The 13,947-nt window shown below is 35.7% G+C and overlaps 1 protein-coding gene across 5 annotated transcripts in view; it reads left to right on the top strand.

Annotated features, from left to right (window-relative positions):
* Positions 1-13,947, top strand: part of FN1 (fibronectin 1) — a 70,078-nt gene that overhangs the window by 34,015 nt on the left and 22,116 nt on the right. For 3 of the 5 annotated variants that reach the window (XM_053698810.1, XM_053698809.1, XM_053698808.1), the window contains exons 15-27: positions 577-753; positions 1,100-1,228; positions 1,505-1,594; positions 1,796-1,990; positions 2,717-2,989; positions 3,884-4,150; positions 6,037-6,131; positions 6,450-6,618; positions 6,779-6,865; positions 9,350-9,541; positions 10,413-10,685; positions 12,276-12,458; positions 12,564-12,653. In XM_053698810.1, coding sequence (XP_053554785.1) covers positions 577-753; positions 1,100-1,228; positions 1,505-1,594; positions 1,796-1,990; positions 2,717-2,989; positions 3,884-4,150; positions 6,037-6,131; positions 6,450-6,618; positions 6,779-6,865; positions 9,350-9,541; positions 10,413-10,685; positions 12,276-12,458; positions 12,564-12,653 — 2,220 coding nt within the window. The remainder of the gene's footprint in view (positions 1-576; positions 754-1,099; positions 1,229-1,504; positions 1,595-1,795; positions 1,991-2,716; positions 2,990-3,883; positions 4,151-6,036; positions 6,132-6,449; positions 6,619-6,778; positions 6,866-9,349; positions 9,542-10,412; positions 10,686-12,275; positions 12,459-12,563; positions 12,654-13,947) is intronic. The other 2 variants (XM_053698812.1, XM_053698811.1) reach the window with 1 other exon arrangement.

Raw genomic sequence — 13,947 nt, 5'->3', positions numbered from 1 at the left:
TTTTTTTTTTTTTTTTTTTTTAAATTATTGAAGTTGACAAAGATTAAAATAGACAATTTAAAAGTCAGTATTAAAGTCTAGATTTGGGTACTGCGAATCTTTTAAAATTGTTCTATTATCAAATTTCTTTCTCTTTTGGTTGGTCGCCTTGGTTGGAACTCCTTTCCATGAGAATAAACACAGCAGTGTACGGCACTCCTGTGCCTACCTCGTCTGCTCTCCATGAAAATGAGCAAAGTTTCTACAAAATTTAACTAAAGAATGATGTACGTTTTTTTTGTCTGTACAAAGGCACATTGAATACAGTAGAATTTACTTTATTATGTGTTTGAAATTCTGAAGTAGTGCTATTGTATAATAAGCAGATTTTTTTTTTTTTTTTTTCTAACATTTCAAAATGTCCTTACATTTTCTCACCTATATCATGTGAAAGCCATCTGTGAATCTGATTCATATGTGTACACTGAACTTTTGCACATGCCTAGTAGGAGCTAGTGCCTCAAAGTGAGTGTGCATTTTTCTATTTGGAGGTGCTGCCCTGATACTGATCACACCTTTCTTCTTCTACTTCTTCAGGTCAAGCGGAGACAGGTGAAACTACCCCACCACCCGCTGTTGTGGCCACATACGAGTCTGTGACGGAGATCACTTCTAGTAGCTTTGTAGTGTCCTGGGTTTCTGCATCTGATACAGTGTCTGGTTTCCGTGTAGAGTATGAGCTCAGTGAGGATGGAGATGAAAAACGCTATGTGGGTAAGTCTGCAGTAAGCACCTAGATGGTGATACATTTTAATACACACCTAGATGCTGATGCACTTTTTAATCTTGACCTTTTTTGCAAAGCATCCTTTAGAAATTACTTTTAAACAACTGTTTGTATTCATTTTCTGCCAACCATAAACATACATTTGTTAAACCTAAGTAAAATTCTAAATTGCTGTGTTTAGTTGTATTTCTTTATTTCAAAATGTGTAAGTGCCTTATTGGGGATGTCGTGTGTGGTTTTTTTTTTTTTGTTTGTTTTTTATTTGTTTTTTTTCTGCATTAAAATATCATTTGATTTCCATAGCATTAACCAGTGTCTTTTCTGCATTTTAAGACCTCCCCAACACTGCCACATCAGTGAATATCCTAGACCTGCTTCCAGGCCGTAAATACAATGTAAATGTGTACAGTATTACACATGAGGGTGATGAGAGCCTTATCCTGTCTACAACTCAGACTACTGGTGAGTGCAGCTCAACTTATACTTAGTTGATTCTTGACATCTACTCAAGCCTTTCATGTTTCTTCCTTCCCATGTTGTTGCCGTACTAATACCCAGATTTGCAGATATGACAACATTTCTTTGCATCTGTATTCAGTCATATATTCAGGGTTTTAGTTAAAGCCCCATTTTCATAAATTGCGGGTTAAGGAGAGGATTTGATATGTTATTAAACGTCATATAAAACCCCACCTGGAACCAATGTGTATATATAATTTTTTTATTTATTTTTTCCAGCTCCTGATACTCCCCCTGAACATGTTGTACAAAGTGTTGATGACACATCCATTGTTGTTAGCTGGACTAAACCTCAAGCTCCTATCACAGGTGAGAACTGAGTTATGGTTTAGTATACTAAGTGGGAAATCGGATCAAGTCTGGATAAGTTATATGGACCGCACTCTTCAGATTTGCACAGGTTTAAAGCAGGGGTGTGGTGGGTACTGTGCACGTGTGTGTGTAGGGATCTGAAAGAAGTAACAATTAAAGTTATGCACAATAATTGACTGGTTGCTTATTTTGTGCTAGGTTATCGGATTGTGTATACTCCAACAGTGGAAGGTAGCAGCACAGAACTCATTCTCCCCGAAACTGCTACCTCTGTAACCTTGTCAGAGCTTCTTCCTGGCATTGAATACAATATAACTATCTATGCAGTGGAAGAGAACCAAGAGAGCACTCCAATTATTATACAGCAGGAGACTACTGGAACACCTCTGAAAGGTAATGGATGGGGCTCCTCAGAATCTCTCAGGAAGGGGAGCAAGGTCTGAGCTCTACACTGTTCACTGCTGTTGTCCCTAATAGCATTACAGGCTTACCATCCTGCTGTGAATGTAATACATCACTGTTTCAGCAAGATTCAAAATACATTTTTCCTCAAATACAGTTATAACAATTGTGTGTTTCCAAATTTGGATATGTTTTCAAGCGCTACTCCTCACATCCCCTGACTAAATTGTTACGTTTGGCTGTGCTCCTCTTAAGTCCTTGGAGAGTTTTATGGCAGAAGAAAAAATACCAGCACTTTTTTGTGCGGAGGAGTTAAGGGAAAATCCTTGTGAAATATGTTTTTATTAGATCAGAGGAGTGGAAATTGGGTTGCTTGTCATAGTTTTGGATGGTAATTAATCTTGCAGTTCCCTCTCATTTGGCATTTCATATCCGACTGTAGTATGAATATTATAGCTACTAATTTTCCAACTAAGTAATTATGATTTTTTTTTTTTTTTTTATTCAGCAGTTTAGTTCAGTAATGTATATGGTACAACATGTTGATTGCTGTCTTTACTAAGAGATAAAGCTTAGTTAGGAATACAAATTTATAGGGTATTTTTTATTTTTATTTGGAGAAACCAATTTTGTAGAACATTAAAACGTGTAGCAAACTACAGCCAGCCATATGAGCTGACTTTCATGGCAAACGTTTGCTTCCTTTTTGTCACACAGTGGAAGTCCCATCTCCCAAAGACCTGCAGTTTTTGGATGCAACTGATGTAAAGATAGTCATCACATGGACACCTCCTCAAAGTAAGGTGACAGGCTACCGTGTTGCAGTGACCCCTGTAAATCCTGCTGGAAGAGATGTGCAGAACCTTCCAGTTAGCAGGAGTACACTTGCTGAGGTCATCAACTTGAACCCTGGAACTACCTACTCTTTTGAAGTGTATGCAGTAAGCCATGGACAGGAAAGCCCACCTCTAGTTGGAGAGTACACAACCAGTAAGTATGGATTTGGCATTGGTATTTGCATTGTAATAGGTTGTTTCCCCCCCCCCCCCCTGTAGTGGAGGAAGGTTGGGGTGCAGATGTGTTGAGCTTTGTTGAATGCTACATTTAGAGATTAGAAAGGACATGACCCATTTAAAGTGACCATAAAGTAAAAATTTAAAATTTCATGATTTAGATAGTGTTCAGTTTTAATCAACTTTTCAATTTACTTCTATTATCAAAATAGCTTTTTCCTCTTGGTATCCTTTGTTGAAAAGCATACCTAAGTAAGCTGATGAGCAGTAATGTACTACTGGGAGCTAGCTTCTGATTGGTGACTGTATATATGTCTTGTCAAGGTCACCTCACCTGATTTACTCAACTAACCCTCAGTAGTGCATTGCTGCTTTTCAACAAAGGATACCAAGAGAATGTCAATTTGATAACAGAACTAACTTTTTTTTTTTTTTTTTATTGTATGCTCTATCTAAATCATAGAGTATATATGTAAATTTATATTTTTCATAACATTTTACTAAAGTTTATTTCTGTTTGAAATGTATTTTGAGACCATCTGAAAGTACATATTTGTGCACAACTTGACCATAGGACAGGTTGCTTACTGATAATGATGCCCTGGGATCTGTCTCAGCTAGTGTTGCTTGTAAACAAACCTGCATTTTCTGCTAACTTTAATACATCTAAACAACTTTTATACTTTGTCCTTTTTAACTATAAAATATTACGTATGGTTTAATCTCTGTACTTCAAAATTCTTAGTATAAAATTTGTATTAGAAATGTTGCAAGGTATCTTACAATGGGTAAAAAGCCTCTTAAAAGGGTTTCTTGAATATAACATAACAGAAAGCAGCTCTCTACTAACTTTCCCTTTATTAATCTTCAGAACTGGATGCTCCACATCACCTAGAGTTCACTAATGTAACTGAATCTGCAGTCCTTGTTGTATGGACACCACCGCGTGCCAACATAGGGCGCTATTTGCTGACTATAGGAGAGACCAAAGGAGGACAGCCAAACCAGTTCAATGTGGCCTCCTCTGCAACAAGCTATAAACTGAAGAACCTCCTGCCGGCCACAGAGTATGTTGTGTCCCTTGTGGCTCTAAAAGGCAATCACCGGAGTACCACCACCTCAGGAACCTTCTCAACCTGTAAGTGTACAGGGAATGGGGGTTGTGCAGTAGACTGATAAAAGTGGGTACTTAAATGGTGTGTCTATTTGGGTATTTGCAAATATGCACATATGCAATGGGGGGCACTCTTGCAAAATATAAGTAGCCTTGCATTCCATATAAATACACTCATGCTCACATACTAAGCTGAAAACTGAATTTTACCCCTGGCTTAACTGTTTGTGTTTATATACAAATAACATTGTCTGGCTCCTAAATTTTAAACTCTTTTGTCGATCGCCCTTTTTCTCACTGGTGATGCTAGAAAGTTATGGTTTAGTGGGGGAAGAAACACCTATAGTAGAGCTCGAAACTGTCAGAGCATTGCTGGTTCTGAGAATGGAAAAAATCTTCATTTTTGAGGTATAGGAGAAAAAAAAGGGTTGAAGTATGGTGTTAATGTTTTAGCTAGCCCTTATTTCTGAGCTGCTGCCCTGTACATTTGCTGTAAATGGTTTAACACTTATCCCCCTTCTCCTCCAGCTTGGTAGTGGAGTGGGTATTCTAGGAATGTTTCGCAGCCTTGCTAGTTATTCTGCATTTTATCCTTGTACATACTGTACATCTCAGTTTCAGTTTGTTAATATGTAGTTTTGGGATTGAAGTGCATATTTTAAATATTGCTTACTCCACTTCAAATAGAAAAGCTTGTTGCAAGGACTGTTGGATATTAAAAAAAAAACCCATAGTGGAATATTTGTTTGGCAGTCTAACCAACACTTCAAGCTCTCTGCTGAATCTAGATTTAGGCAAAACTGCTTTTGACATCACAGAATATCTCTGAATACATACTGGATTAATAAGTCTCGTACGTGTAGGCAAGTTTGCTCTTTGGGGTTTATATCTGGTCTAAATACATGGATCCTAAACGTATTATCTTAAATTGAATACTTTTAATGTATCTATTTGCTAAATATGTTGGCATATTAATTTCATTTGTTTGCTTATTGGATTTCAAAGTATATATTGGCAATTAAGTAATGTTCATGTTAACATAAACCCCTACATTAAAGGAACATTAATGCCAAAATAAACGTTCACTCTTCAGATAGACCATGTAGTTTTAAGATACCTTGTTATTTAACATCAGTTGTCAAATTTAGTTTATTCTTTTGGTATTGTTTATTGTAAATGATACCCAAGAAGTAGGCTCAGGAGCAGCAGTGCAATTACTGGGAGCTAGCTGGCGATTGGTGGCTACACACATGCTTCTTGCCCATTGGTTTACCAGATGTGTAGAGCTAGGTCGCAGTAGTGCATTGCGATTTTGGGGCCGACTTATCTTGCCCTGTATGCACCTATTTCCTTCAGGCTCGCTGTAAACCGGAGTTGAGAAGCAGCGATCTTAAGACCGCTGCTCCTTAACTCGTCCGCCACCTATGAGGTGACGGACAGCAATCTGCCCGATCGGATACGATCTGTTAATACCCCCTGCTAGCAGCCGATTACCCGTGAATGTGCAGGGGGTGGCATTGCACAAGCATTTTATTAGAAATGCTTGTGCAATGATAAATGCCGACAGCATATACTGTCAGCATTTATCGATGTGTGGCGGACATGATCCGCTACAGCCGATCATATCCGCTCGCACTATAATTCGGCCCCTATGATTGTGTTTTTAAACACTTTGCAGGGGTCGAACACCTACTTTTAGCATTATATTATTGTACTATTGAGTGTAACACAGAGCTTTATCTTTTCATACATTTATTCCTTCAAAGTCAAAATCAACTTTCATTTCATGCATTATGGTATAACAGTGCATCTGAGCATTGCATGATGCAGAAGTTTTGCACAAGCGTCAACAATTGTAGCAATTTGTATTTCAAGTGCAACACATTCTTCTAATTTTGTGTTTTCTCCAGTGGAACCTGTTGGATCAATCCCCTCTTATAGCACAGAGGTCACGGACACAACTATTGTAATAACATGGACACCAGCGCCTAGAATAGGCTTCAAGGTGAGGCAACTCTGCAATATAAAGCCATTGTTATGAGGAAATGACTTGTATTATGTCAACAGCTGTGCTTTTTTTTTTCTTATTTATCTTTGACAGCAAGGTAATCATTTTCATGCTGCAAAGGATGTTTTGTTTATGTATTTATCCCCCTCTGTTATGACCTTTAAAATTAGTACTACGGTGTGTGCTATTTGACCACTTTAGTCCATGCTTTCTGGTGTAAGATTATATAGCGTTTCTCCTCTTTTGTGGTGAATATTACCATTGGCAATGTGATTATGTTTTCCTAGCCCAATATTGCTTATTTCATGTTTGCAGCTGGATGTAAGACCAAGCCTGGGTGGAGAGGCTCCTAGGGAGGTCATCTCAGAGTCTGGCAGCATTGTGATCTCTGGCCTGACTCCTGGAGTGGAATACACCTACAGCATATCTGTTCTGAAGGATGGTGTTGAGAAGGAAACTCCAATCACAAAGACAGTCATAACACGTAAGGATGTTGCCAGGGGATTGTATTTAAACACATCTTGAATTGTTTTGACTTTGTGGCCTGCAGTTCAAGATGGGTGTATGAGAATCGGGGAAAAAAAAGTGTAATCCTTTAGATACAGAGGTATTAATTCTGGTAACTAATTGTTTTTATTTTACAGCCCTCTCTCCACCTACTAACCTGCGTCTCAAGCTAAGCCCAGATTCTGCTACCCTCACTGTATTCTGGGACAGGAGCATATCCCCAGGTATATTCGAATGATTGAACTATTGCTAAAGCTCTACTCCACTGGCAAGTGTATACATTAATCCTTCATGATAACCTAATTCAACAATTCTATTTATATCTAAAAAAATATATATTGAGTGTTAATCTTATTATTCAACATGTTTTACATATATCTTCCCACTAAAATGGAATTGAGATTGTGCATATCAAAATCCTTCACATAATGACTGTGGCTACCCTTCCCCTTGTCTTTTCTCTAAAGCCCAGATTGGCTCTTCCAAAAAAAGCAAGTGAAGGGTGGAATTTGGCTATTTAAAAACTATAGCCGGAAACCATATGTTTTCTAGCAATACAAAAGAAATATCTTGTAATTACAAGGGGTTTAATGTCCTTTTTAAGAGGCAGGAACAAAGTACAATTTTATTACAAATATACACCATTTATTTTACATTTTCATACATTTTGGTCACTGATGGTGCCAAAAAAACGTATAAATGTAAAAGAAATTTTGTTTGTGTTATCCAAAATTAAAAGATCAGTCCGATAAATTTGTCAGTTGCTTTTAGGGCTGCAACTAACAATTATTTTCATAATCTATTAATCGGCCGATTAATTTTTTCGATTAATCGACTAATCGGATAAAAAGAGAATAAATAGTTTTCTATGTTTTAAATAAAATCCACATAATGAGTGTTTACGAATATAAACTTCAGACTAAAACTTTACATTAACACAACCGTTTCTTCAATTTTTAAGCAGCAGAGCACAGTTTTTTAATTAAACAAAACCACAAACTGTTTGAAAAGAGGTAGAACTAGAAAGAGTTAGACTATCACTGTTAATAACATTCTGTTATTCACTCTTTCAGAAACTTTGCATTGAAATGTAAAAATTTCAACATGTCCACATGCTTCTGGCTAAGGCTGGTTCTCTGTTTGCAGCTATATTTCCTGCAGCAGAGAAAAGGCTTTTGAGGTGTATAAGTAGGGTTTGCTAATTTCACCAAAGTGGGATATTTATCTTTGTTAGCTCTTCACCAATGCTAAGTGTTTTCTACCTTGGCAAGGGGCCTCTCAATAAAGTAACCCTTGATTTCATTCTAACATAAAAATATCTTGAATATCTATATGCAATGGTAAATAACCAGCTATAAGGTTAGGGGAAATATTTAGTCCGCTCTAAAAATAACGAATATATACTATTAAAGGTTGAATCTGGTACATTTTATCACAATGTATTAAAAAAATAAAAAACAAAATCAAAAGCGCTAAGGTCTGTATATCAATAACAGGACAAAGCCTTACACATTTATTTATACAGTACATATAATCAGCAATAGCAAGCAATACGCTAATAATTGTGCAAACAGATAATAGTGCAAATCAATTTAAATAACTCCCATCAATCTAGGGGCAAGGTGTAAATAACAAGCTCAGCACTATATCATGCAAAGCATAGTTCCAAATCACCAGATTTAATATAAACAATACAAATTATGACTATTATATCTGGGTTGCACATAAGCCAGGGGTAGTTGTAAACGTATACTGTCCTAAAAAAGTGAAAAGTAGAAGTCTGTAGACGTCCTTTAGGCTAAGGACATAACCATAAAACACAATACCATATGCAGGAATTCATTGGAGTGAAGCAGCTGGTGTTGTGCACAGACAAACTAATTGCAAACCAATTAATAGATTATGAGATTCGTTGACAACTATTTTCATTATAGATTATTATCGATTATGACGATTAGTTGTTGCAGCTCTAGTTGCTTTGTTTTTTGTTTTGCTTTTAAACCAAAGGTGGTAATCCTAATCTTTCAATAACTGAACATTTTATCTGCCTGACAGTCAACAGGTTCACCTAGGTATCCTTTTCAACAAAGGATACCAAGAGAACAAAACAAATTAGATATAGCAGTAAACTGGAAATGTGTTTAAAATAACATTCTTTGTCATGAAAGAACACATTTTGTTTAATATCCCTTTATAAACTCAAATCATAAAAACCTGGTGTCGGTTATATTTTTACAATCGGTTTTAAATTACTTGACTTACAGTATTTTACCTAGTATTTCAGTTTCTCTCTTTAATTAATCTTAAAGGGACATAATACTCATATGCTGCATCACTTTCAAGTGTTTAAACATTTGGGTATTATGGCCCTTTAATGATAATTAACCTGGGCAATTATTTGCCATGTTTTGAGCAACAATTGTTCCTCTCTTCTTCATTCTCAGTCTTGAATGGACTGCTTCTCCATTTTTGCCAGAATACATCTCAATACAAAATAGATTTAGAAAAATAAAAATATATATCCGACTCTGCTGCAGTATAATTTGTTTTAAAAGTGTTTTCCAATATGTTTTTTGTGTTCTCATTTTCTCAATCCAAGAATGATGGAAAGCATTACTCTGGCAGCTAGGTTAATGTTTCTCATGGAGTCCTATAACAATACAATTCCAAAACTTAGGCATTGCCCACCTTTATTCCTTGTTATCTAGGTGTCACTGGGTACAGAATAACTACAGAACCCACACACGGACAGCAAGGCAGCTCTCTGGAGGAAGAGGTGGATGAAACCCTTACTTCCTGTGTCTTTGAGAACCTAAACCCTGGTGTGGAGTACAATGTCAGTGTATACACCGTTAAAGGGGAAGAAGAGAGCATTCCACTCTCCAAAGTCATCACCCCAGGTACTACATATTCGGTCATTTTTAAGAAGGTTTGTTTGGTAATCAGTTCAGATATCACTGTAGGTGTCCTGAGGAATCTCTCCTTGCAAAACTGCTTTATGCTTTCTCAACTTGCTTTTGGCACAGTGGTTATGCACAAAATCTATATATTTAATAAAAAAGGTTTTGAAATTGAAATCTGCTTTTTGAATAAGTGGTCAACCTGCTTTTATATAATTCAGTCAGCATTACATACTAATTACTACCAAAATGCTTTTAAAATGAAATATCTGCAATCTGCTTCTTCCACAGCTAAACTGTGCCAATCTGTGTCTGAGATTTGTGTTTTATTTTGTGTTCTGTAGGCTTGGAAGGATTTGTTTTATTAGCATTCTGACAATCCTTCATTAAATTGGCTGAGCAGTTTTATAGGCAAATGCAGGACAATGTTACATTCAATATTCTATGGAAATATATATTTATTTTACCAGAAAACTAACTACATATTGAAACCCAGTAGATAATTTTGATGTAACATTTACTCATGCATTGTATTCGTCTTACGATGCACAAGAATTGATCATTTTGTGTGCACAATGAATAAATGGTATTTATTGACGGTCATAACATTTTTATTCATGTGCTGGTAACTTGTGCTTAAAACTGCTCATTAGTTAGTACAAAACATTTGAAAAAACAGTTGCTGGATTTATCCTTACACCCCAGTCAAACCATGAAGTGAAATTATCTATTTGTTGTTCAGCTCGGCACATTTTGAGTATAAATTGCTTTTACTTTGTTGCTTTCTTGTAGCTGTCGGTAATTGTGCAAATATTGACTCACCTGCTTTGCTTCCACACCCTCTGCTTCTCCCCTGCCCCCCCCCAATCAGAAGTTCCCCAGCTCACTGACTTAAAGTTTGTCGATATAACCGATTCGAGCATTGACCTGAGGTGGACGCCCCTTAATTCCTCCTCCATAATCGGCTACCGAATCACTGTGGTGGCAGCAGGAGAATCTGTCCCAGTCTATCAAGAATTTGTGGGCCCCATGGATGGGTATTACAGGGTCTCAGGACTGGAACCCGGCATTGACTATGAGATCAGCGTCATAACACTCATTAACGGCGGAGAGAGTGTCCCTACCACACTCATACAGCAGACGGGTGATTGTACACAACATGCCCCTTTGCAGAGGGAGCGTCGTGATGCATGAGATCACCAGCTGGGTAGATTAGAGGGAGAGGTTCATGTTTGTGGCTGCTTTTATAATGTATTAAACACTTTGTTTTACATAAAATGGAAGTTTTCTATACAACATGCAGCTGAATGTTTAAGAGACATTACTGTAGGGATGCTGATGATATAAAGTCATCATGATACAATTAGATGCTCTTGTGTCCACATACGCATTTTTATTTATTAAACAAAGGAAATTAAGTAATATATTATTAAAACTGCTTTACATTTAGTGAACAGTAGACAACTATCAGAAAAAAAAAGTAATGGAGATATTGTATGGAAGATTCTTTGAAGCTCTTTTCTATAAATGTAGTACCTGCAGGTTGTAGATTAAGGGGCGTTTATACACAAAATTACTATAAATGCAGTCATCCAAGGTAGCTGGGGATCTACATGCAGCACGCCTCCTTCTGCAGTGCACATGATTGGTGTTATAATAAATGCATGAGCCTAACTACCTGTAGGAAATATGAACGATATCATGCTTGTGAAAATGTGACCTTGTATGTTCTAGAATATAGAAGAGTCTGCTATAAACATTAGATTGTGTTTTATATCACTGTGTAATTAACAAACCTACAGTCGTAAATAAATAATAATTTCTTAATATGTAGAGCCAAATGTTGCATGAGTGGTTACTATTCTAGTTTATGGGCGAATGTGTTTATATTCAAATTCGAATGTTAGAACAAATGTTGTTGTAGAATGTTGATAAGAACGAATATTCTTAAAAATTCTATTATCGAATGTTATTTACAGTTTTCAAATGTCACATTCGAATTAGACTATTACATTTATAAAACACAGTATTAGACTAGAAATATTTATAAATATAAATATTACATTTATTAAACAGTTGTAAACTAGAAATACTATTTTGAATTCGAATCTGACATTTTTAATTTTAATATTACATTTAAAAAACAGTATTAGTATTTCTAGTCTAATACTGTGTGGTTTTTTTTTTTTTAAATGTAATATTAAAATTAAAATGTCACATTCAAAATAGTATTTCTAGTTTATTTTTAATTTGAATGTGACATTCGAATGTAGCATTCAAATTACATTTTATTAAACACAGTTGTAGACTAGAAATACTATTTTTTGAATTTGAATGAATACATAGCTAAACATTCTATTATTCAAACGACTATTTTAGAATTTTATTGAAAAATTCAAAAACGAAAATTTGAAAATAGAATTTTACCTAAACATTTGAAATTCGAACTAATGTATCTAAATTCCTTTTAAATTTCAAATTTTTAGAAACATTCGCCCATCCCTAGTTCTAACTTGAAAATCCATTGTCTGTGTTTTGCCTATTCAGTGCTACTTATAAAACTATTTAGAGGAAGATTAGAAAAGTATACAATTTTAAGTAATGAATACCTTTTTTCTCTGGTCAAATATTAGAATTTTAGCAGTATGCATGCACCCTATGCATGGAAACTTTTGCTCCCTTTCAGGTCTGTTACATATTTGCTGTGGTTTATTTATTTATTTTTAATCTTTAGCTGTTCCTCCCCCAACTGACCTACGGTTTACCAACATTGGCCCGGACACAATGCGCATAACATGGTCACCTCCATCATCCATTGAGCTGTCAAGTTTCCTTGTGCGCTATTCTCCAGTAAAGAATGTGGAAGATGTTACGGAGATGACTATTTCACCTTTCCAAAGCATGGTTGTGTTGCCAAGTAAGATTCCCACAAAAACACCATCTCCTAGTATTTACTCAGCATTCATAAACTGAAATATTAGTTTTCTATCTTGCATTGTAATCACAACTTGTTTCTTCACAGATCTTTTGCCATTCACTGAATATCTTATCAGTGTTTACTCTGTGTATGAGGAGAGAGAGAGCACACCACTTGTTGCATCTGCCAAAACTAGTAAGTGTCGTCTATTTATGGCTTGCTTGGTTTTTAGCTTCCTTTCTACATTGAATCTGCGCCAGTATAAATGTGTGCATTTTGTTTTTCTAGGATTACTGATAGTCTTCAGGTACCTTTTGCAACACACTTTAACAATATAAGTCTGGAGCATTTGCAAAATAGTTTTGCAGGTTTTATTAAAAAAAATTGAATAAACCTTTGCAATAAATTATAATTAACCAATTTGAATCCATGCTAAACATTAAACACTAAATAAATGCTAGATAGAATGATGCATTAAAAGAAAAGATTAGTCTGAGAATAACACGTAGATATATTTTTTTTTAGTTTCATTAGGTTTTTAAATAGTGACAAAATAAGTGTTTTAATGTCTATAGAACAATGGGAGCTGCAATGTTGTAACTTAGGTTATCTTCTCTGCTGTGGCCAATTAGGTACAGTTATATTGCACACAGCCATTGGCTGCACACTCTAGTGACCAATATATAACAGTGTTCTGCACTTCCATTTCTAACAGGAACTGAAATGCTCACAATTTCAGAATGGAATTACTGGAAAAGGGGGCAAAATGAAAGTGTATTGCAGACTTATTTTTATATATGTGATTTATCATTTTATATTATCTCATCTCAAAGTGTTTAATGTCCCTTTAAGTGGAGAGGAGATATTGTAATAACATATTAAGCAGATCCTGCTGAGTGATGCTGTCAGCCAATGTCGTTCACTACTTAACAGCTGAGAGCTCAGCTCTGTAACACTTCCCACCAGAGCCGTCCGCTTCCTAATGAGTTCCCTTCACACTATAGAAAGCTGTCTGGGTGGTGTTTAGTGATATATATAGTTTTATAATACAGCACAAATCGACTGTATAAATTCTCAGATGAAGTCAACTGTGATCTAAAAGCTCAGCAGTACAAAAATGGAAATCAATGTAAAGAGCTAATGTAAAAATGTGACAAGGTTAACAGATTCCTTTAAAATATATCAAGAGGCTGAATTTGCATTTCAGAGTTATGACTCTTTGTTCCTAACAATCATTATTTTACAGTTCTTTTCCTCGGAGTATTATAGAAACAATTTATAAACTTTGCACATGGGTCAAACATTCAGACATATTGCATAAATGTGAAACTGGTAAGATTAAAAGGAAATTCAAGAATACATGATATGCAGTCATTTACTATATCAAATACTGGAAACAGATTTCTATATGACACTTGTAAAATTTTACATTTTCTGACCATTACAAAATGGTTCGGCATTTCTCTCGGTTGAAACTTTTTTTTTTTGT

This window comes from Bombina bombina, chromosome 1 (genome assembly GCF_027579735.1).
Source record: "Bombina bombina isolate aBomBom1 chromosome 1, aBomBom1.pri, whole genome shotgun sequence".
Classification (NCBI taxonomy): domain Eukaryota; kingdom Metazoa; phylum Chordata; class Amphibia; order Anura; family Bombinatoridae; genus Bombina; species Bombina bombina.
This window is presented reverse-complemented; position numbering and strand designations above follow the sequence as displayed.